At 43.1% G+C, this 25242-nt stretch overlaps 1 protein-coding gene and 1 pseudogene across 2 annotated transcripts; one reads left to right on the top strand and one right to left on the bottom strand.

Annotated features, from left to right (window-relative positions):
* The first annotated feature begins 1045 nt into the window (after positions 1-1045).
* LOC115575922 (germ cell-specific gene 1-like protein) lies at positions 1046-10840 on the top strand (annotated as a pseudogene).
* A 12310-nt stretch (positions 10841-23150) lies between these two features.
* Positions 23151-25233, bottom strand: LOC115576411 (UPF0722 protein C11orf88 homolog). Of its 2 annotated transcripts, XR_003982835.1 has the most exons (3): positions 24699-25233; positions 23392-23471; positions 23151-23306 (listed from the first exon to the last, which is right to left on the bottom strand). XR_003982835.1 is itself a non-coding variant. In XM_030409007.1 (2 exons), the coding sequence occupies exon 1, from the start codon at positions 25172-25174 to the stop codon at positions 24710-24712; it is 465 nt and encodes a 154-aa protein (XP_030264867.1). In that variant the 5' UTR covers positions 25175-25233; the 3' UTR covers positions 23151-23306; positions 24699-24709. The 2 variants fall into 2 exon arrangements, 1 of the variants encoding a protein (XP_030264867.1); XM_030409007.1 differs by lacking the exon at positions 23392-23471.
* Between the last annotated feature and the right edge of the window lie 9 nt (positions 25234-25242).

Here is a 25242-nt window from a genome sequence, read left to right as displayed (position 1 = left end):
ATAAAACCACATCTGGAAGTTAAAGTCAACAAACAAACAAACAAACAAACACAGTATTCCATCCGTAAATGGCGACAAACTGTGATCACATAAGCTTTTTCTTGCTTTTGTCTGTTAAAAACTCACTTTTTCACAACAAAATGCCGTTAAACTTCATTCCAGAGTTCCCTGTAATGGCTGCCGACCGCTCAACTATTGATCGTCACCTCATCTGATCAGTTAGAAGCTTCTATGCCCGTCCTGAGGCCTGCAACAGCCAAAGAGTGATTTCAGAGACGGGAGGCCCACTCTCTGTTCCCGCCTCTTTATTCTGAGCCAATTACACGCCAGCCTCCAGATGATTGACACATCACGCAGCCAATGAGATTTAAAATCCAGCAAAATATAGTTTATTTCAGTTTTTAAAGCACTCCTCTTGGAAATGATGCAGGTTTATGTCATTTTTTCCTATTTTTGTTTATTTGTATAGGCTGTTTTTCCACCTCAGCACTTGTTTTTGATGATTTTATGTGCACAAGTCAGTTTAAATAAGGAAATAAAGAAGTAAAATGAGTTTAAAGCTCCTGTTACTCTCATTCGGGGGGATTTCTAGGTGAGAAAATTGTGTATTTCTGCCAGGCGCCTGAATATTTCCCCAGAAAAACATTTCTTAAGTGTTAATTTTCAGTGTATTGTGATTAAATTTGACCCTGGACCGTGTGAGACTACATGCTGTGGACCCATTGTGTTTTCCAGCCAGTAGAGTCAGCTACAGGTCATCTGCTGGCCTATTTATGCATTAAAAATTCAGCGTGAGAAAAACAAATAAATAATTGAGTGTGTTTGAACTCCTATAGATCGATGCCCGAAGCGCTTACAAAGCTTCTGACTGTTTGGGGATAAAAATCAGACTGTAAACCTTTAAAAAGAGTCCAGAACCAGAACAGCTTTGATTCTCCTTTGGACCAAACTGTGATCAGTGTTTTAGGATAATTCTGCAGGTATAAACCGAGGTGTGTGGTGTGTGCGTGTGGTGTGTGTGTGTGTTGTGTTTGCAGGCGTACTGTGGCTGTCGGTGGTGTCGGAGGTGCTCTACATCCTGCTGCTGGTCGTCGGCTTCAGTCTGATGTGTCTCGAGCTTTTCCACTCCAGCAACGTCATCGACGGACTCAACTCAACGCCTTCGCCGCCGTCTTCACCGTGCTGTCCGGTAAGATCGGACGATAAGACGCAGCACGCCTTTTGTTTGTGCACCGTGGAGGTGATGCTGAACACAGACACGCATCTTTATTCCTGTAGCGCACTTCCTCGTTCAGAGAGTCTGAGCATAACGAGGCTGTCGAGAGACTGATGCAGATTTGCGAGAGGTCATCCAGGGTCGAGGTTATCCCCTGGAAGGCTTCTCTGTGGAGGGTGCCAGGGATTTCTTCTCCCAACTCATGTTAAACCTCTTACACAAGAAGTTGGCATAGAGTCTGCTGCTCCTCCTCCTCCTCCTCCTCCTCCTCCTCCTCCTCCATCAGACTACTGAATCTTTTACAGGTTTTTCCCTGCTAACCTGCTGCAGCTGTTCATACGAGCTGTTCTCTATCATGGCACCACGAGGATTAAAAGCACACTGCGTTTGAAAAATTATTTGCAGACTTAAAGGATTCAAAGGTTTATCAATGACAAGTACTTTAAAGTTCATTTTATGTTTGAGAAGTGGGGAAAAATGTTGTTCAGTGAGATGATTTGTTTTACTTTAAAGAGTTAAAGAAGAACAATCTGTTTACAAAGCAGTAAACAAACTGGGAAGCCGAGAAGATTTACGACCTCGTTTGAATTAAGAAAAAAAATCCAATAATTATCCGTTACCAATCACGCCGCGAGCAACGAGTGATCTCGTGCTCGTAACAGCTAAACGAGACGTTCATTCACTGAGCTGTTATTTTGTGTGATATAAGAGGAAGTTTCCAAACGAGCTGCAGCGCCGGTCCGATTGGACCTTGAGTGACGTTCAGCCAATCAGGTTGCTGGTTGTTGGAGGGTGTCAGTCCAAAAGTCAAACTTTAGATTTAATTCATATCCAACGATTTTTTTTATGGTACTTACTTTTTCTCGTGCTTCATTAAGCAAAACTTTGTGGGATCCACTTAGTTTCCTTTTTTCATAATTGAAATCATTGTGTACAATTTGAGTTAATATTCACCCTTTCATCTGCATATTTGTAGCCAATAAGGACACACGATCGACTGACAGGCATACAGAACTGTGCAGCAGGAGACGTTCTGGAGATCCAAGTTAATTAAGTCTGAAGATTTGACGAAACAGAAACGTCTTTGATCGATCACTGAACATCAACGGTTACAAAGAAGAAGAAGCAGAATACTTTGTACTTTTACTCGAGTAGTTTTACTTGTAAGTTATTGAGTGATATTTCAGTAATGTTACTGTAAATTTCAGCACTTAAAAGTCACCGTTTTGGACATAAAACACCAATCATAGTAAAGCAGATGAAGGATCCTGTGTGCTCACCTGCGGGAGACACACACACACACACACACACACACACACACACACACACACTTCCTAGAAATCTCCGTCGTCGGGTGTCAAGGACGGAGAGAAATGACGCTCTCTTTATGATGAACTGTAAATCTGGAACAGCTGAGTTTTATTTACTGTGACACCACACACACACACACACACACACACACCCTCTGTTGTGATGTATAACGTCGTTCTCTCACCGACTCGTTCACGTCGTGGCTGTTTCGATTAACGGCGTGTTCGTGAGCGATGACGTCGTCGTCTCTGATTGATCCCACGGCTCGTTAAATCAATCGCTTCTCCGTAATGACTCATTATAATAGTTACATGTGTTCTGAGTTATTACTGCCGCTATGTTGAGCTGAAACTCACAGGTGATGTGATTAACCGGTGTGTTGTTAGCAGATTATCTTGAGCTGTCAACATACTCAGGGTGTGTGTGTGTGTGTGTGTGTGTGTGTGTGTGTTGCAGGTCTCCTGGGTATGGTGGCCCACATGATGTACACTCAGGTGTTCCAGATCACCGTCAGCCTGGGTCCTGAAGACTGGAGGCCTCACAGCTGGGACTACGGCTGGTCCTTCTGGTCAGTCCGCACACACACACACACACACACACACACACACACACACACACACACACACACACACACACACATCAATTACATCATCCCTGCGTTCGCTCCATCATAAATCATCTCTCTAGCCGCGTGTTGTCGGCGTGTTCGAGCTCTCAGCAGGAGGTCCGGGGGTCCACGGAGAGACAGGTTGTTGTTTCTGGGATAATTAGCGAGACAAGACGCACCTTGACCTCGCCGCCCTCTGCTCGGAGGTGAGGCGGCGCTGCAGCTGCTGTCTGAGTCCACTGTGATTATCTCTGGATCAAGGACAGAAGGATATCAGAGGAGAGCTTCCACGCGGTCGCGTTGCTGCGACTCTGAACTTAAATCACACACGCTGCTGTGATATTAACATAATTATTGGTGTTTAAAGAAAAAGAAAAAAAGGTGTGAAAACACGTGGAACAAGGAGATTTCCCCCGTAAGTCATTCAGGTGGAGATGTTTTATTTAACACCGAGTGGGAGTCGTTCAGTTCATTAAAGTGGAATATATTCAGCAGCGGTGATTAACCTCGGCCGCAGCAGAAGGCCGAAGACGTTTTAAAAGAGAGAAGCTGCTGCGAGCTGACGGATGAGTAACGTGCACCTGGAGGAGGAGGTCATGAAACATTGAATGAAATCTTCGTGTGATCCGCTGAATATATTTACTTTTTGAATAAAATATAATATCATGGTAATTTAATGCAGCGTAACCTTTAATACGACACTATAAGTCATCAAATCGATGTTTTTAGTATCATTGCATCATTTAGGTTTATATATTTTTGATTTGAAGTTATTTCTGTGGACATTTCTACTGAGAAGAGCTTTTATTTTAGTGCTTTTGCGGTTCAGTTCTGCCTCCACCTGTCAATCAGTGAGATCTGGGCTCATGCAGATGGATCTGATGAGGGAAGGTGGAGGTGGAGTCCGGCTCTGTCCTGTCAAAGCTGCTCAGCGGCGTATGAAACCAAAAAGGAAAAGAAAGGTTTGACGAGCGTGTGCACGAGCCACTTCCACGAAATGATTTCGATGCTGCAGCTCTTCTAGACTTTCTAAAAGTTTTCAGTCTGAATGGATCAAACTGACAGTGAACGGAGTCATTTCATGGTGTTGTGAAGCTAAAAAAAATACATATATATCCACTTTACAGCAGCTTTTCTCACAGATGAAGCTTGCAGGGAAAAAGTGCTTTTGGGCTTGACATTGTAATTATACGCGTTGGCCAGTATTTCAGATTCAAAAGCTTCAGAGCTGATTAATGTTGATTAAACATGATCGGTGTCGCCGTGACATCACTGTGTGTCGTCAGGTATCAATGGATTGAGAAGAAATCGAGCCCAGATCTCAACAACTCACCTTACACTGAGTTTTGTAAATCATCTGACTCTTTAAATACTGATTTCCACAACAAATTAACCAATATTTAGCGTTTTTCCGTCACTTCTAGTCGTCTCTTCACTGTCGGCTTTCAGATAAAGACAGAAAAGTCTTTTAAATACATATTGAGAGTCACATCCTTCTTTACGTTTGTACGTTCTGTCTGAAACCAGATTGAAAACACGGTAAACATGCTATTCAACAGTTCATCATTAAAGTTTGACTCTTTTCGCACAAAACAATTCAAACTTTATCACCATTTTGTCCTCAGCAGCGTCTGTAATCAATACCATCAGTCAAACTGCATCATGATCACATCAGAGGACAAAGTCTGTCTGTTACTGACTGATGCTCATCTGAGTAATAAACGTTTTACTGATTTATTATCGTGAGTTTATTCTGTTTGTTGTGTTTTATTGTAAGTTTCCTCTGTGAGACGTTAATGATTAGAATTAGGAACGGAGAGAAATAAGTGACGGATGAATGTGACCCACATTAAACCAGTGATATTAAATTACTGCGTGGTTTGTTTTCCTGTTTTAAAGAGATAAAAACTGATGGATTGCTTCAGTCAGTTCGCTTCATCTGAGAGTTTCTCTCTCGCCTCCCGAAATGTTTTCCTCTCTCTCCACCGTCTCTGTGTTTCTGTCCTGTTGGACGACATGTTGATCACTTTGGTCCAGAAGAAGATACATTAAAGGGATATTCTGGTGTGAGTTTAATCCATGGTCTAAATCACCGTGAAACTGTGTTAGACTCCCTCTCCAGAGATCAAGTTAGCAGACCGCTAATTTTTTTAGTTTTATCAACCTCAGAAACGACCGCACGACAACAATACACTGCAGTAAATGGATCCAAATATAAACCGCCACCAAAAAGCCACAAATAATGCTCAGAACAGCACCAAACTTCAGCAACAGTACAAATAGGGTCTCAGCACATAGTCCGGGGCATCTAACCTCCGCTAGCTTAGCTGGATTTCTACTGAAAAGCTGACTAAATTTACCACTCTTCTGCAGCAGCTTCCTGTTGACGGGAAGTCCCGACGAGTCGATTACCGAGTGCAGTAGAGTTCCGCGGCTCATGGATGAAAATGTATGATTATGACTCCATGGAAAAGCAATCAAAGTTCATATGTGTCTTACCTGCCAGTTTATAACAGTTATTATCGAGAGCGGACAGGGAAAAGAACGGAATTGAGCATTTCTAACCGCACTCGGTAATCGTCGCGTCGGGACTTCCCCGACCCGGAAGCTGATGGAGGAGAGTTGAACTCTGTTTTTAGCTTCACAATAGAAATCCAGCTAAGCTAGCGGAGGTTAGATGCCCCGGACTATGTGCTGAGACCCTATTTGTACTGTTGCTGAAGTTTGGTGCTGTTCTGAGCATTATTTGTGGCTTTTTGGTGGCGGTTTATATTTGGATCCATTTACTGCAGTGTATTGTTGTCGTGCGGTCGTTTCTGAGGTTGATAAAACTCCGTAAATTAGCGGTCTGCTAACTTGATCTCTCCAGAGGGAGTCTAACACAGTTTCACGGTGATTTAGACCATGGATTAAATTTACACCGGAATATCCCTTTAACAACTAGTAGAAAGAGGAGTTCTTCACCACCATCATGTCTCTGTGTCTCTCTCCCACCAGCATGGCCTGGGGATCCTTCACCTGCTGCATGGCGGCCTCCGTCACCACCCTCAACTCCTACACCAAGACGGTGATCGAGTTCCGACACAAGCGCAAGCTGTTCGAGCAGGGCCTGCGCGAGGAGCAGAACTACCTGGACCAGGAAGCTTTCCACTACTTCCGGGACCGCTCCCTGCAGTCCATCTCCAGCACTGTGGAGGTCTACCCAGGCCACGGCGGAGCCAGAGCCGGGCTCATCGTCGGGGGTCAGGGTCCGGGACCGGGTCCAGGTCCGGGTCCAGGTCCCGGACGAGGCAAGATGAGAGCCACGTCGGCCTCCATAGACCTGGGGGACAACACAGACTCACTGGGGGAGGAGCAGTGCTGAGCCATTCACAGGAGAAGGGGGCGTGTCATGTGTGATGGGGGGCGTGGCCACACGAGGCGTGACGCGGTGATGAGGCGAACTGCTCCTTTAAATCTGAACTGGCCACACGTTCTGCCACCGAACACGAAAGCACAGCAGCTTTTATTCTCTGTTTGAAGATTATTTGACGAAGGAAATTAATCGAATTAGACAAAAACCTTCTTTATTTATTCCATGAAAATCATTTTGAAGTGTTTCACTGTGAGATCTGGGATTCTTCATGTAGGGAAAGCCGGTGTTCTCCAGAATATGTTAAAGTGCTATGTGTAGTAGCTTCGATGTTATCAATGTTCAAACATTAACGTGGGGCCAATGTAACTTGCTGAACAGTGTGTGGAAAGTGGAAACTACAAAATAATGAAAAATGCTAAAGAGTAGCCTAAAAGTAGCACAAACACAGAAGCTAAAGAGTTAGCCGTCCAGGCAGACTTCCATCCGCTATTAGGGCCACTTAGCTCCACGGCTAACTGAGCTACTTGCTAACAGCAGCTAATCGCTACAACCAAAGAAACATTTGTTAAGATTAGCCACTGCGGTTATAACAGACCACGAAAAGGCAGCAAAGCAGCTCGACAAGCCAACTTTTCATTTTTTAAACCGGAGGAATGTGGCGACATCGGCGTAGATGTGATGTATTATACATGTTGTTATGTAGGACAAAGAGATCCTCAGCTATATTGGGTTATAAATATGTTCAGTAATAGGGCTGTAACGATACACGTATCGAAGCTGAAATCGCGACACTCAGATCCACGAACCTGTCTCGCGCTGTGAGAAGGCAGAATCGCGACTTCCAGTCCAGATCAGCACTATGAGCTGTAAGTAACATCACATTAACACCGCAGCGGCCGTTCGCCAATTCTCAGCCATTGTTCGTTCACACAGAGCGAAACACCGCTGTAAAGACGAACCGCTGCGTAATTCAAACAGAAGGCCGGCGCTGCGGCTCCTAAAGAGACGTGACGGTACACGTCATGATGATGACGTGTGTGTGTTTTCAAGGGGTTTCCCCGTGTCTCCCCTGTCAATCAAAACCCGACGGAGGCTGTCTTCCGGGGTAAAGTTCACTGAAGTCTCGGTCCAGAGGACTGACTGTTGCAGAGATTTTTTTTCTTCATAAACACTCGGTGGGTTAAAGTTTTATTTGCCGGTGACAGACGCTGTTTATCAGGCAGAAATATGACGAGGAGTCGGTAGGATGGGCGGGAGGAAGGACGCTTCTCCACGTACAGCTGCGGTATTTTTCCTTGTTGCCAGAGACAGTTACAGTTACTGCGTTACCTTCGTTTGGTTCTGTAACGTTGCTTTGTGAGACATTTCTCTGTATTAAGTTGAGTGAGGGATCTGTGCAGTTAACAGACCATCAGATAAACACGCCCTCCACAATACTATCAGACAAGTATCATATACAGAAGTTATTGAAATGTTACATAAATAAAATGTTTAATTAAAAAAAATAAATTGAGGTTTGTTTCAAACCATGGGTCAAAAATCGTGATACAAACCGAATCGTGAGTTTGGTGTGTCGTCACAGCTCTATTCAGTAAGAAGTTTTACCGTTTATTTTTCACACCGGGAGGCAGTAGGAAACTCTCACAAACACAAAATACTACACATAGCACTTTTAAACAGCTCACGTCCAGGCTGAGCCCCTTTTCATGACGCTGAATGTGAAAATTAAGAGTTCTGTTGAGGCTACATGTGTTCATTCATCAGCTGTGTTGATCCTGAGGAAACGTTCGACCGATCAGACTGATCAGTCTATTTACGAGCCTCGTGTGAATAGTTGCCTGAAGCCGACTGAGAAACGGCTGCATGATTTTATATTTATTTTCAATTCCAGCAGATTTGGTTTCATGTGCAGTCGTGTGAAGTTTGACACAGACTTCACAGCTGCAGAGCATTTCAAATGAACCTTTTTATCAGACACATTGATTAAAACAGTGATGTCTAAATCTTCCACAGACTACAACAGTTATCTCCTCTCTCTGTTAGCCGTCAGCTGTAGTCTCAGGTGACGATGAACAGCGTGAATCTGTCTCTCAACTAGCAGCCTAACTTCCATTCAGACAGTTTAGGGAGTTACCTGTTAACACGATCACTTGTTAAACCGAGCGAGACGCTGGCAGTGCAGCAGTGCACTTGTCTTACAAAAATCAGAATAACTTCTAAATCAAGACTTGTAGATCGAATTTGAGTTTAGATTCAGAAACCGTGCTGCTTATTTCTCATGTCTGCAGAAACAAGTTTTAATGTATAGCGAAGATAAAATAAGATAATTGTTTATTAGTAAAACAAAACAGGAGAGGAGCAAATGAAACACGAGCTTGCAGATTCGTTGTCGCTGCTAAATGAGTTTTCTGTTTTTCTGCTGATTTCTGACAGCAGGACTTGAAGTTTTCCTCTGTGAAGTTCTTTGTGAGATTCGCTTGTGAATGAATCTCAAGACGTTTTAGAGGCATCGATTCTGTTATTAATCAAACGGCAGAAACGCACAGCTGCTGGCGAACAGGTGGAACTCATCAGGCTGAACAGGCAATTTGTGTGTTTGCTGAACACAACTTGGATCAGGTTTAGGATGAACACACAAAAAGGTTCTTACATAGAAGAAGAAGAAGAACGATCTGTTCACATGCAGCTGTTTCTAAAAGGCTTCGGGCAAATATTGACATCCGTAACATAAATTATTGGAGCGCACAGCTGATTATAAAGGCTTTCACTCTTGTACTGAACTTCATCCTGAGTCATATTTCATGGAGCGGTCTGTGTGTGTCGACAGGAGTGAAGGGTTATACAGTTAGTATGGAAACACATGAGTGACAGTCCCATCACCCCGCAGGTCGTGGGGTCAATCCTCTCACGGAGTTAATGTGCTGCTCCGTCACGGCGTCCTTGGGGGAAGCTGCTGCAGGGACCCGTCCACCTCTGACCTCTGAGGAAATTAACTGCATGAATGTACTGTGTGTGAGTCTCCAGGGGACGCAGAGCGCACCGAGAGCTTATAAAGTCTGATCTTGACTGAGTCCTCCAGATTTCAGAAAGCAAAAGCTGAAAGTGAGAGGACGCCTCTCGACTCGGAGTGAATATTTAGAAGATGACGTGTGAGCGCTCGCAGTTCAGAGGTAGTTGTTAATCGCTGGTTTAGAATAAAATGGATTTTGTGAACGGAGAAGGTGATGTCGAGGCCAAGAGATTTAGACGTCTAAAGATCTTTTTTCTACTGCAGGAACTTAACGATCTGTAGCCCGGAGCTTCGCAATAAATTACGTTTTGGGAAGCTGCGAGGTTTCGTTTCCACAGAGGTCTCTGATTTTGTCTCATAGCGTTCCTTTGAGCACCACAGGAGAGAAATCCAAACATTCAGGCCTGTATTTCACATTATTCAGCTGCTGTTGTTGGTATTTTCCAACAAATGATAGAACATCTTTGCAGGGAACAAAACCAGTGCTTTGATCCAATATTCAGTAATTCCACAAACTGACCCGGACGATCACGAAGCTGCAGATTCTTTTTGAAATGTTGGAATGAAATGAAAAACAAACGTGTAGGTTGTAGAATAAACAAGTTTAAGGCCAGATGAGGTCTCAATTATCAGGATTTAACTGTCCGACACACTTAAAGTACCTGATATTAAACTTAATGAAGTATCAAAGCCCCAAAAGTATAAGTAAAAGTAAAAATACGTCTATTTCCATGCATGTATTTGTAGTGTGAGATGAGTGATAATCGGCCCGGAACAACAATCATATTTCTCCAGTTTCCACTAAATAAATATATTTAAAAACGTTCTGTATGACCGCAAAACCTGTGACATGTTAAAATCCTGCAGTGGAAAATGTATAGATGTTGAATGTGAGCTGAGAGTAGCCGTACACGTGATGATCTGTGACTGCACACAGCAGATGGAGGTTAAATGAACCCACAGGATTTCTTACTGCCATATTTAATTTAACTCACTTACACAAACAACGTAAAGCCCAAAGTAATGGGTCATGTTTAGGATGCATACATCAGTAATCTGGTCTCCCCGTATGCTTCCTCGGCCCGAGAATACTCTGCGGGTTACGTAACACGTGCTGGATTGTAAACAGCCGGGATTAAATTGGCTGAGACTCGCCGTGGCAACAAGGAGGTTTTTGGGGTCGACGTAATCCGAATACAAGTTTCTAAATCTTCGTGCTGCCCGTCTGTAAACTGTTGGTTTGTGGCAGCTCGTGAATCCTCTGTACGCAGATATAAACATGATGGTGACTACTGAATAAATCTGTTTGAATGTATTTACTTATATATATTTATCTATGTACTACACGTCCTGTTTCCTGTCTTTTTTTACCAACTGGATTTGATTTGTCCAGATTATCAGCTCTGGTGTAATCTTTGCTTTTCAGTGTCCTCAAGTCAAAGAAGTAACCCGAACTGCCTCAGTACTGCAGCTCAGGCTTATTCTGGTCGTCATTAAATCCACTGATTATTCTATGAATTAATTTAGCATCTCATATCTCATTAGCTTCCACTTGAGGCTAATGAGCCTGTAGTTAGTGGTGGAAGAGTCATCTTCATACTCTCACCTCCATGCTGATGTTTTTGTTCCCCACAAAACAGTTTGTCCGCTTGTTGTTGTAGCGGCAAGCTAACGGTTGCTACTTTCAAATTAAAAGCCCCCCACTAAGAACAGTTCTAAACTTCAATGGGGTGCAATGTAAAGCTCTTATTTTGAAGACAAATTCGCCCTGCTTCACTGTTTACGCCCAACTTTGTGTTTCACGTCACGTCACATGTTTACGCCTACCTCAGTGGAATATAACACCTCCCTTTTAGATAGACAAGGCGGCACATTGCAGCCTTGTCAGCATTTTCCTAAACAATTGAAGTAGATGGTAAAAACATTTTAAAAAACACCCCCAAAATATAAAAAATGGCTCCAAACAGCTTGTCCGGTTTAATCCAAGATCAAGAAGCCAAACTGACAGAAGATGTTGATGCTAAGCTACAAGTGTTCTCTTCTGTCTGAAGTGCATCTTGGCTCCTTCAGAGACTTGGATTCATTCAGACGTAAAGTTTTCTGCATTTTAAATCACGTCTCCAGCTACTTCAGTTGTTTAGCAGAATGCTGCAACTCTGTTTTGCTCCAGAAATGTTTTGTGGACTACGACACGTCACCTGACTTTGCATCAGCATGGAGGGAGGAGAGGATGAATGGATTTACATTTTTGCCTTCAGTTCCCGTGATCCACTTTGTGTGATCAGATCCGTCTGCGTCCAATCAAGTTGCAGGAAAAAAACGTGAAGAACTGAGGTTAAATCATTAACGAGTGGCTCAGAAATAAAGGATGGCAACGCAACAACTTCCGGCTTCCAGCTCCGATTCGACGCAAAGTTTTGGACTTTGGACTTTAGTGCATTTTTGGGAGAACTGTTCCTTTAAGGTGTCCTGAGAGTAAAGTTTTGTACAGTTAGCAACAGCAGCTAATCCAGGCGGCTGCCTTCTTTGTTTACATTCGGTCAAACTCGTGATGAACTCAGTCTGCATCAGTTCCGACACCCTGCTGCTGGAAATACTCACAAGAGAACTAAATGTAGATCAATCCGCCGCTGAAACTAGTCCCCAAAAGTTCTTCAAGAAACATTTGATACAAACTGGATTGTCCTGTTGTTTTTAGGACATTATTGGATCAATTCATTTGAAAGTTGAAAGTAAGAACTGATGAGTTCAGAGAGCTCGGAGCGATGAGACACTTGGACGAACACTTCACACTTTTGGCAGTGAACCCTGCGAGATAACCTCCGCGCTCATTTCTGCACACAAATTATTAATTCCAGCAAATTAATTAAGCGATGTGAGGGCACACATTACTAATACGAGTGCGTGAAATCGTAATTTGCAGCATGAATAATTCAGATGAATTAGCGCTGCCACCTGAACTCCTGTGATTTGCAGAGACCTCCGTCTGAAGATGAATCGAACTCAGCGCTGACCTGCAGTTATGGATTCCTCTCCCTGCCGTCCCTTACAGACGTCACGACTACACTCGCTTTGATCCATAATATCTCCACACACACACACACACACACACCCACTAGTGATGAATGGAGTCTATGAGCTGTAATGGGCGGCAGAGATGCAGGGTAGGAAGACGAGCTTCGCTGCATCGCCAGCTGTTGTAAATGGAGATATAACAAAGGAGAGAAGCAGCATCGTTCCTCATCACAACACTCTGACCGACACTGAAGGCAGCACGTTAGATACAAGTGACACCTTTCTGTTGGGATTTGTAGTTTGAATATAATATCAGAGATGTTTCACCCAGCAGTCAACAATAACACATCTTCAAGCAGACGTTAAATCTCCTCCAAACCGGCAGTCGGTTCGGTCACCGTTGCGTAATGGATGACCCACTTTATGAAGTCCATGTTTTTCAAAATGAAGCCAGATGAAGAGATGAACTCTGTAATATTTCGTCACAGAGCAGACGCCTCCTGGGAGAATGAACAGAACATTATAGAAACATGACGGGCAGCAGTTTGTCTCTACGATCCTCTCAACATTGATGTCGAGTTGAAAACTGAGTTTCAGGTCAGTTGTAGGTTGTTTGTGGTTCAGGAGGTTCAACTTCAGATCACGAAGGTTTGCAGTTTGATCGCAGCGAAACGATGTACTAAATAGTTTATTTCACGGTTTGTAATAAAGACATTTTCTTCCTCAACAAAGACCTTGTCCAGTTCAGTTCAGTCATTTTATTATCCCAGATCTGCAAATACAAAAATGTTTCCTGTAGAGTTTTTACTCCTCCTGAACTTGAACCGGGGAAGTGTAAATCTACAGCCTGAGAGTTTCACACTCGGTCTGTGCAGTCTGATACAGATCTGGACTTTCAGAGAACCTGCTGGTCAAAGTCGTCAGGCGGGTGTCACCTTACAGCCACCTTCACAATATGGCTCAGGTGGTTTCTGTCCCTGATGTTCAGGTTTCCACACCAAGCAGTCACAGAAACATCAGAACAGATTCAATAAATGACATTTAAAGGGATATTCCGGTGTAAGTTTAATCCATGGTCTAAATCACCGTGAAACTGTGTTAGACTCCCTCTCGAGAGATCAAGTTAGCAGACCGCTAATTTACGGAGTTTTATCAACCTCAGAAACGACCGCACGACAACAATACACTGCAGTAAATGGATCCAAATATAAACCGCCACCAAAAAGCCACAAATAATGCTCAGAACAGCACCAAACTTCAGCAACAGTACAAATAGGGTCTCAGCACATAGTCCGGGGCATCTAACCTCCGCTAGCTTAGCTGGATTTCTATTGTGAAGCTAAAAACAGATTTCAACTCTCCTCCATCAGCTTCCGGGTCGGGGAAGTCCCGACGCGACGATTACCGAGTGCGGTTAGAAACGCTCAATTCCGTTCTTTTCCCTGTCCGCTCTCGATAATAACTGTTATAAACTGGCAGGTGAGACACATATGAACTTTGATTGCTTTTCCATGGAGTCATAATCATACATTTTCATCCATGAGCCGCGGAACTCTACTGCACTCGGTAATCGACTCGTCGGGACTTCCCGTCAACAGGAAGCTGCTGCAGAAGAGTGGGAAATTTAGTCAGCTGTTCAGTAGAAATCCAGCTAAGCTAGCGGAGGTTAGATGCCCCGGACTATGTGCTGAGACCCTATTTGTACTGTTGCTGAAGTTTGGTGCTGTTCTGAGCATTATTTGTGGCTTTTTGGTGGGGGTTTATATTTGGATCCATTTACTGCAGTGTATTGTTGTCGTGCGGTCGTTTCTGAGGTTGATAAAACTCCGTAAATTAGCGGTCTGCTAACTTGATCTCTCGAGAGGGAGTTTAACACAGTTTCATGGTGTGTTAGACCATGGATTAAACTTACACCGGAATATCCCTTTAACTTCCTCAGGAGGTACAAACGTTGCTGTCCCTTCTTACAGACCGCCTCCCGATCCACAACAAAAATGTACTGCGGTCTGTTCTGGGGAAGAAATCCGTCCAAGTTTCACGTTAAAACTGACACGGGTGAAAACATAATCAGAAGTGTGTCTGTGACTTCAGCACCACAGACAGCACCACGGGTCTCTCAGCGTGGTGAGAGGATTTGTGTTCACTTTTCTGGTAGCAGCTCCAAACACTTTACAACACTTTTACACATATTTGTGTGTAAAAAACGTGACAGCGCCGTCCTTACTGACAGCTGATAAACTCGTACAGCCGCAGAAATAATGACATGAACTCTTGTTTGGCACTAAAGCAGCCACGGCACAGTCTCAGTCCTTGGAGAGTACATTAGATGCATATTTCTGTGCTGCTCTGGGGCTTAATGGGGCTTGATGATAGTAATGCTTCATCTCAAGGTGGACCTGCATTTTTCAGTCAGTACAAACAGCTCACTGAGTGACCTTCTCTATTAATATCAGCACGGTATTAAACAGGAGCTTTTATTCAACACGGAGAGGGCGGAGAGGCGTCACAGGGTATTGTGTCGTGAATCTGGCGTCAGGAATACAAATAAAATGCTCACGAGAATAAGAAGAAGAAGGAAACTGGTTATTTGTTTGCATCAGATAGCAGGAGGCGTTTTTAATGACACAATTCATTTCTAATGGGACATCCCAGCGATCAATAGGCTTTATTTTCATGAATTGATCTGCCGTCCTTCACCTCAGACTCACCTCTGCTGCTCAGGCTGATCAATGCCTTTTCATTAACGAGGATATTTTATGTATGTGATCAATGGAGCTGGATGTTACATTATTAAGAGGAAAGAATAACCCTTGAAATCAGCCTAATGTGCAACAGAAAAGAGAGGAAAGACTTATAAACTAATTTAAATTCCACTTTTTATCTATTTAAAGAGAAAACAGGAATTCATGTGGACGTCTTTGTGAAAAGCTCGTTTACATAATGATTTTTCTCCAGGGTGAACACGCGTCCTCGTTTTCTCCGGCCTGTCCTGAGAAATGTCCCATTTCTTAACTGCCAGGCTGCAAAGAGAATAAATATTTTACTTGGTTGATGTCTCAATCGTGGTGTGGTACTTTTGACTGACAGTTGTGTTAATACAAACACTCCCCGATGCTCTGAGCTACTATTCCGGACCACTAGCTGCACGGCTAACTGAGCTAACAAGCGAATGGCAACTGCATTTAGCAGCAGCTAGCATCATATGTGTGATTTATAGTACATTGGAAGTGTCCCTGGTCACCTTACCGTACTCTCAGGATGAGTTGGTTAGCTCCTGTAGAGGTCATGCTAACTGCTAACTGCTAACTGTTAACTGCTAACTGCTAAATGCTAACTGGCCAGCCACATAGCTAACTCCTAAAACTATTCCCTCTTTTCTCTCTTCTGTTCTGTTTACTCCTGCTCTGGTATTTTGCTCAACATTATACAAAATACTATTTTTAAACTAAAGCTCTCCAAGCTAACAAATCCGCTAACTGACCATTAGCAAGCTTGTTAGCTCACCTGCAGTCCATGGAGCTGACTGCACGATGGGCCTGCAAGAGACCCACAGTTTCAAGTTTATGTTCAGGCAGTTGGTTAAAATCAGAAGTTAATTAAAAACCTGAGGCAAAGCTTAGTAAACTCCTCGTTAAACATTAAACTCTCATGTTAACGAGCTGTCGATTTGTTCAGACGAACCAGGCGGACGAGCTTTCTGTCGAGGCCAGTTTCACTCCACTTGAGCCGAGACACAAGGAGAAGAAAAACAAGCTGACTGACGTCTTTTTATTAGCAGTAAAACATGTTAGTGCCTGAGTGTGTCAGAGCTGCAGCAGCTCTCTGCAGGTACAGTGAAGCCGCCCGATCAAACACCCAGCAGTGAAGCGCTTTTAATGCAGCTTTGAGACCGTTCTGTTGAATCCCAAAGGACGTCTGAAAGTCAGAGAGCGGCTGCGAAGCTTGTTCATTAAAAGTGGAAACCTTTTACAAGACTGCTCCTGGTACTTATCAACTGTAAAACATCCCGCTGGGTACGCAGCTTTTACTGGAGAGGAGACAGTTGTATATCACCTCTTTAAACTCAGCCTCGGGGACTTGCTTTCGGAAAGCTTGCGTGTCGCTGTGATTTGTGTCCCTCTGCAGTTTATTGTCATTGACTGTGTTTTTCCATGCATCTTTGTTCTTGTATTACACAACAGGTTGTCACAGACGCCAGAGACGGATCCATAAATATCCCCAGCGTTCCTCTCCAGCCTGAGCATATAAAACACTCCAGTGCACTGATGTGTGCAGGTGTGTGTTCATATTAACTGGCAAACACTTGTTGTAGTTTCACATTTTAGTATTCTGCTCTCGTTTCAGACCCTGACATGTCACACAAAGTCACGTGACCTGGACACGAATCAGACTGAAGTCTCATATTTGGTGAAAATAAAGACTCACATCTAATCTTGGACTTTATCACCAACGCCTCTTGACTTTGTTGGTCTTGAGTCTGTTGACGTCAACCATCATCTCCTCCCTTCAGTTTGGGATCTTGGGGCTTCTGGGGACTTGGATTATGCCACCTGAGCTGTGTGGAGCCAATTCATGTTTCTTGGACAATGAAACTTCACCTGAGCTTCCATCAGGTGAGGAGAGGATGACTGGAATTCAACATGTCCACGAAGAACTACGGTTACGTCACTGACGACGAGTGAGTCAGAAATAACAGATTGAGACGCAACAACTTCCGGCTTTGTTTGACATTTGAAGTTGCACAGAGAACAGTTAGTTGATGTTTGTTAAGAGCACATTATTACTAGTTTACAGCTCGTATCTTAAAGTTCAGGGTTTGAAACTCGTCCGTCGCCCTGCAGTGTCTCCTGTGTTCCTGCCCACCAGCTCACCTGTCCCGATTCCTTTATCACCCACTTCCAATAATTCTCTGCAAACTCCATTTTCTTTTAATGCTTCTCTCTGGCCTGATCCCCTGTTGGATCAGTTCGCCTCCAGCCTGCCTGCTTCTGATGTTTCACCGCCCGGTCTCAGAGTCATGTTTTTGGATTCAGACCTATTTTTACAGAACCTTTACATGCTTAGATATCTGAGTCTGCTCCATAAGTGAGTATTTATATTAAAAATACATGAAATGATCATCTATCTTAGAAATGTCTGTTAACACACACACCTAACCCCGAACACTGACCCACGATGCCTCTCGGACCAACAGTCTGGACCCTGCAGAGCTTTCAGGGCCTCGCCGGCTACTTAACTGGACTGTTTCTGCGAGGTTGCGTCAGGGAGCAGCCCTTTGATGCTTTCTGTGTTGTATTATTAACCACATACGAGCATGAGAGGTCGAAACAAGAAGGGAAAGTGTTTTAATACAGGTGAAGAACAAAAAAAGTCTGAATCCAAAAATTGACAGGGGAGGATTCAGACGAATAAAAGATATTTCTCTCAATAAATTTAAAGCTGCAGTTATTAAATTCTGGCCACTAGGGGGCAGAAAACACCTTTAAACAAACTGGAACATGAAGTTTATTACAGATTATCTGGTTATGTGAGGAGTTCACACATCCAGTCTTTGGATGCTCACAGATGTTTGATATTTATGATTTAAAATCTGGATGTTTACAAGCCGGACCACAACAACCAATGAGAGAGGAGCAGCAGAGTAAAGGTAAACATAGCAGCCCTCGAGGCTAACGCTAGCTAGCATACCACTGCATACATGTAGCAGGATGAAACAAAGACGTAAAAGACGTAAGAAGCCGTAAACAGACAGAGAGGGAGACTGGAATGTGGAGAAAAGGCGTGTTAGTGTCTCGTATCTGCAGAGAGTTTCTGATTTTCTCTCTTTGTTGCTGCTCGGGACGCTTTACCAACCCAACATGTGTCTATTTGACGTCCTGGGAATGAGACTCAACAATCAACTGTCTTTGTGGTGCGTTCAGGAACAGCTGGGACAAATCCTACTGATTCTACCTTTAACTTTAATAGGCTTTGAATTCTATTAATATGACATGAGCTTCAGTTAGCTTTGAGCACAAATGTCCTTCAGAGGGAAACTTTTTACTCTGATACTCTGAGTACATGTCAGAGCCTGTAATCTATTACTTTACTGGAGTAAAGAATGTGAGTAATTTGCCACCTTTGCATCTTGAACAGTGGTCTCTAGTCTGGCTGTCGTCATTTGGTTTAAAGTGAATATAAATAACTATAAGGAGCTTTTAGAGCAATTAATTCTGTGTGGACTAAAACTCAACTGTGAAATCTTCAGGTTTTGAACATCCTCTGGAATGTAATCTGTATTATAATTCAGACACTGAAGGCACAATGTTTGGATGCATTGGCCAAATTTCCCTCATCTAAATGGAGAGAAATGTCAGTGTGTTAATCAGAGTCCTCTGTCGGTGACATTAACGAGTTACAAACGCTCCCTTCAGAGCCAAATGAATCAATTGAGTCCACACCAAAGAGGCCGACTGTCAGCCCGTGTGTGTGCCGGGCCTCGGTGTCGAGCGTCGGGCCTCGACTGCGAGGACATTTTTGTGAATTGATGACATTTTGTCGGGTTTCCTCGAGATAAGGAGAATGGAAATACATTATGTAAATAAGAGTCCTCACGAACACAGAGGTACCAACGTGTGTGTGTTTGTTCTGTGTAAACAAACGCAGCTGATTGTGTCGAGCCTCTCAGATGGCTGTTTGAATGCCTGATGTCTGTGTGTGTGTGTGTGTGTGTGTGTGTGTGCGTCTGTTTGACACACACGACTTGATGCCAAACTTTACTTAATAAAAGACAGAATAAATGACAGTAAATGTGTTTTTCTTGTAGGTGTCGGCTGGCAGAGCAGCTGCCCCACAGTGATATAAAGAGTAATGGCTGGCGCTGGTAGACTAACACACACACACACACACACACACACACACACACACACACATCCATTTTAATTACAGGTGCATTGTTGCAGTGACAGTTTGGGAATTAAGTGTTTGTGATCAACAGGTTTTTTTCCTTCCGCCTGGTCTTTATTATTCTCTGCAGGTCCCTGAGAGGAGGAAGATTTCAGAAACTACACGACTACAATGATTCACTCGCTGTTCAAATTTAAATCATTATAAAGCAAAAAGTGATTTGATGAATATCGACTTGATGTGATAAACCTTTGTGCCATCCATCACAGAGTTTTATGTGTCGCTGATGTGGATCTCTTTTAACCTTTCTGGATCACCATGGTAACTAAACCTGGTCCGGACCATTTATAAATATTTGACGCACACACAAAAGGGGCTTGAAATGTGTGTATAACACTTTCTAAGCCATATAAAACACATGACACACTGGTTGGACGAGCTTCTCCAGGCTGCTCGTCCAACCAGTGTTTTTATTTTTATTTCCAGTGTCACAAACATCAAAAACCAGAACAAATTCCAATTCCATCCATATTATAATTCAATAAGATCAACACGTAAACGGGAGCTTAAAGAGAGTTTAAATATGCAGATTTAAGAGGCAACAGTCACATCTCATGTAGTTTTGTGTTAAAGCGCTCGGTGAACAACAACGTTTCATCAACACACGTCACCAACACCAACATGGAGCCAACTGTGCTCAGAAAAAAGGTCGTAAACAAGATGAACATCACAATAAATCTGCTCATATTGACAACTGCAATTATGTGAAAGGAGAGTTGGTTCTGGTTCAAGTCAAGAGACAACATCCCTGACGACCCTGTCGGCTGTGTCGTCTTCAAACTTTATTTTCTACAAACAAAATGCACTGGAGTTGAACATTTGACTCGTCTTCCTGGTATATTCTTTCAAACATGTGCAGTCTTTAAACATGAAGCTGACAGCAGAGACACGGCTGGACTCTGAGCAACACGTCGTCCACGTCGTGCAGCTGAAGGTTCATCAGATCAGCTCTGTATCAGACGCTCAAGTCTCCCGAGGCTCTGTACGAAATGTCAGTTAAATATCAGGAACATCAGTTCCCACTGACCATAATACTCCCTCAGAGCTGCGTGTCTCATCTGAGCGGTGATGAAGTGCAGCACACCGAGCGAGGAGCAGCTGGCGAGCAGATATTACAGCGATCAGTTTCCACCCCGGAGAAAAGACACTGCCGGGCTGAGACACCTCGCAACGACCAACCACAGCAGAGTCTCTGGATTACACCTGCATGATCAGGTGGAGACAGTCGAGGATCAGCTCAGGAGGAAGCACATCAGACACACTGATTGTTAACAACGAGTTCAGCTTTACACCTTTTATTTATCTAGAATAAAAGTCTTTGCCTTCTAGTAGCACACACACACACACACACTCACACACACACACACACACACACACACACACTCACACACTCACACACACACACACACACACACACACACACACACACACACACACACACACACTCAGGGTCTGTATCAGGTGAAATCCATTAATGAGTTTTCACTGACATCTTATGGCCAAGTGTCATCATTACACCAGCCACATGTATAAGATGTTAAAACCTGATGAATACTAAATGTTTACGCCTTTGACAAAAATTAATGATGGAAATTAATCTTTTAAATCACTTTTATTTTAAATTTTTTTCATTCTTTTTACATCACTTTTAATGTTTCTCTCTTCCTCTCATGTGATGTCGTTTTCATACCGTCCTTTACTGCTTTTATTTGTTTATTGTTAGTCTATTTATCATCATTTATTCTTTATTATTATCAATTGTATTATTTTATTGTTACTTGCATTACTTTTTCCAAATATCAAGGGTGTATTTGTAGACAACAGTGTTTATAATGAAGTGTGAAGTGTTTAAATACAATTCTAAAAGAAATCATGGGTGTCTGTTCCCTCATGTGTCATTTTCACTTTTTTGTTCACTTTTGGCGTCTCGCACCTGGAACGCTTTGAGGTTTGAAGTCAGAAGTTTTAACTCGGAGATCACAACCTCCAACGTTACCTGGAACGCCGTTTTCTTCTTCGTGTGTGTTTATGTTGCTGTGCGCGCTGCTTCCTTCCCAGCGACATGTGTGCTCGAAGCGGTTTTGTACGTTGTTTTGTTCGGTTTTCTGTTTTTGAATCCTGTGAGATATGAGTTCATTTTGCAACTTCCTTATTTTTATTTTGTTCTTATGTCCAAGGCTAATCTCTCACTTTTTCAGGTGATCAGAAGCTCCTCCCCTTTATTCCCTCCTGATCTCAGGCACCTGCTGGGAGGCTCCGCCCACTCGCTCTCTCTCACTCTGCTGCAATGCCACCAGCCTCCACCTTTGGTTTTCTTTGTTATCTATAGTTTGTCTATATTTGTGCAATAAATGTTACTTTGGCTGCATTGATTGTTGGGGAAGAAACATCTGCCAACGTGAGTTGTTCAAAAACCTTCTTTTTAGTAAACTCTGTGTACACAAACAATGTTCTCAATGCTCGTGTTCATGTGTAGAGACCCTGGTGATACTACCAGCAAAGTTTCATGTTGTGTCGAGACTTCTTAGTGATTTAAAAATAGAGATTTTGATGCTGTCGTGAAAAAAGTTTGACCAGAAAACGAAAGTACGGTAAATCTTAAAAGTGCCTCTTTCATCATAATTATGCTTTTACATGAAGCATTCACAAAAAAAGCCTTGGTTGTATTTTGGCGAGAGTTTCACTTGTAGGCTATGTTGACTGAGAAAGGTGTGTTAAAGTCTGTGCCTCCATAAACCAGCTTCTCAAGAAACTTTCTCAAAGCCTCCTCAAACAGATGTTGCTGTTGAGTTGAGGATTAAGGAATTAGCCTTACAAGAATTGCAACTACAAGATAAGCAAGAGGAGCTGTTGCTAAAAGAAAAGCAAATGAGCGTTTCCTCAAAGAACTGGAACTTAATCATGCTGCTTTGTTGCGTCCCTCTCGTTGAGTCGTCTGCGTTTGATGCAGCTAGAAACATGCGACTGGTTCCTCCTTTTGTAGAGAAAGATGTTGAAAAGTATTTCCTACATTTTGAACGTGTGGCTACACTTTCAAAATGGCCTGAGCTTACGTGGACATTGCTTTTACAAAGTGTTTTGGTGGGGAAAGCGCAGGAGGCTTACTCTGCTTTAAGCATTGGGCAAAGTACAGATTATGAGACAGTTAAAGGGGCTGTTCTGAGAGCCTATGAACTTGTTCCTGAAGCGCACTGACAACGCTTTAGGAGTCTCAATAAACTTGATAAACAAACTTATGTTGACTTTTTAGTAGGTGGTGCAAGTCACACTTGTCATCTTTCATTGGTAACTCATTATTAGCCTGTTAAAATGATTTGTACTGGGTTTGAAACGTGATTAATATGTGAACATGATTTATATATGAATTGTTTGTGGAACTACATGGAAAGATTTTGTATGTCTTCTGTTTTTATCCTGCAGCTTTCACAGTGTTTATGATGATGGAGAAGGAGAGGGAATTATAAAGACAGCCGTTTGAAACTCGCTGCGTCTTGCTGTTTCTTGTGGCTGCTACTCGCTGATCTATGAGGAATCTATGCAGGAAGTGGCAACTGATTGGCTCGGAGACAGATGTGCCAAATTTAAAATGGTACCTGCCCATGCTGGCTTCACTCCCGACTCCCCATCTGGACCAGACTGCTGCACAGTGTAGTGATGAGTTAATGACTTCTAGAGAAAGCGGTCCAGGAGGTTGTAGAGCTGAGAAGCCTTTTAATGGTTTCTTTTTCTCCTGTTTATGTTTTGGAGTTGTTGGTCTTTTCTTTTGTAGAAGTTGGGGAGTTTTCTTGGTCACACTCACCCTGGTGTCTTTTTCTACCCCTGCCACAGATACGTCCAGGATCAACATCTGTAGAAAATGTGGCATATCATTTTCACATTAAATGTTTATTAGCCACCTTTCAAGTTACACTAGTGGATATTTTTAAGGTGACCTGGAGACATTTCCATCCATTTTTGTGGCGCCAATAACCAGCTATTTTTCTCGGGAAGTCAGACCATCTCCATCCTGATCCTGCGAGACCAGAACAGGTATTTAAAGCCAAACGTGATGCTTTCCTGACTATAAACCATGTGGATGACGAGAGAGAAATAGAAAATCACAATAAACAAATGTAAAGTTGTAACATAAAGTTTGAAGTTTGAATTTATCTGCGGTTTAGCACGAATGTACCCAACATTTATACTGGATATTGGGTTGGAAAAACACGAAAGCCTGTCTATAGAACCAGTGTCTGTCTGGTTTGTCCATTCTGGGCTACTGTAGAAAAACATGGCAGTGTAACATTGTGGATTATGGAAGAGAACCTGCTCCTTCTGCTCATTTTAAGATGACAAAAACAGGTTTATTAGTTTCCTGCAACCATGATTATAATCCACTTCTACCAATAAATCCTCCTCAGTCTCACACACTTGACCTTTTAAGGTGGCTGGTAAAAGTTTCACCATGTAGAAAGATAATCCACTTTTCCTGCTCCTCATCTATCTTCAGTATGTTCCAAACTGTCACATATATCATATCTAAATATACCTCTGCTCCCATCAAGTAAATCACGTGCTATTCTTAAACAGTGGAGAAACTATAAACTTATGGTACAGAAGTGGACTGTTGATTCTCAAGAGAGATCTGAGGTGGAGGTTCAGTTTAAAGCCACTTAAGGGGGAATTACATGGATACTGGAGGTTAAGGAGCCTTTATGGACGACGGGCTTCTGTATGCTCTTTGTGCTTTGACAACTTTAACCAAATTAGCTAAAGTCAACATTCACCAGGCCTCTTCTTATCCTATTATGGTTTGGCCGTCTCCACTGGATATTTGGAATTTGAATATCCACACAGGCTTCACTTCACGTTATGTAATGCTGGTTGAAGCAAACCGCTGTGTACCGGCTCCGGCTCACAGCAGCACGACTTCCAGAATACAATCTGATGATTCAGTATTTAATAAACGGCTCCTTGAGTCCTCTCATGTTAAAATATTCAATTAAAATCTAAAAATGTGGTTTGCAATCAATACTTTAATCTTCGTCATTAAAAACACACATATAAAGGCATCACTGATGACATTTTTCACCTTTTTCTGACAACTAATCAGTTTATTGAGAAAGTAATGGACAGATTGAAAATGAAATCCTTGGTTGAAGATGTAGTTTTCTGCACACCTTGTTACTTTTCAGGAATTTTGAGAGAGTTTCTGCTGTTTGGGGACTGAACTTATTAATTACTTTAATTTTAAACATACTTATTGATGTCCTACTGCAGCTGCCTGACCAGCTCCTGGTCCATCTCAGAGTCTGAATGTTGTAACTTCACTATTTTGTCCCTGCTGATCTTCATCTTGGGTTTAAAGTCCACAGAGATCAGCTCCTTCTGGATCCTCTGCTCCCTCTGCCTCCCCAGCAGGGCCAGGATCTCCCTCCTCTGGTCGGCCATGGCCACATACCGCTGTCTCTCCTCTTGTCTCTGCCGGAGAGCGGGGACGCTGGGCGGCACAGGTGCGATGAGTTTGGGGCCGGCGGTGCTGCTGCGCTGCGGCCGGGACACCGGCAGTCTCTGGCGGATGTCCGCCGACACCAGCCGGGACTCCAGCGGCGGCAGGAGGGACAGGGAGCTCCACAGCTGCCTGGCGTGCGACACATCCTCCGGAGAAGAGCCGTCAAACACGGTGAAGAACTTATCAAAGTCCTCCTGCTGTGGAGCCTCAGCTGGGGCGGACATTTTACTGTAACAGTTAACAGGATTTAAAAATAAACGAGTAAAGCGTGCTGGTGTTGTCATGCGGTCAC

The sequence above is a fragment of the Sparus aurata genome, chromosome 23 (assembly GCF_900880675.1).
Source record: "Sparus aurata chromosome 23, fSpaAur1.1, whole genome shotgun sequence".
Classification (NCBI taxonomy): Eukaryota; Metazoa; Chordata; class Actinopteri; order Spariformes; family Sparidae; genus Sparus; species Sparus aurata.
This window is presented reverse-complemented; position numbering and strand designations above follow the sequence as displayed.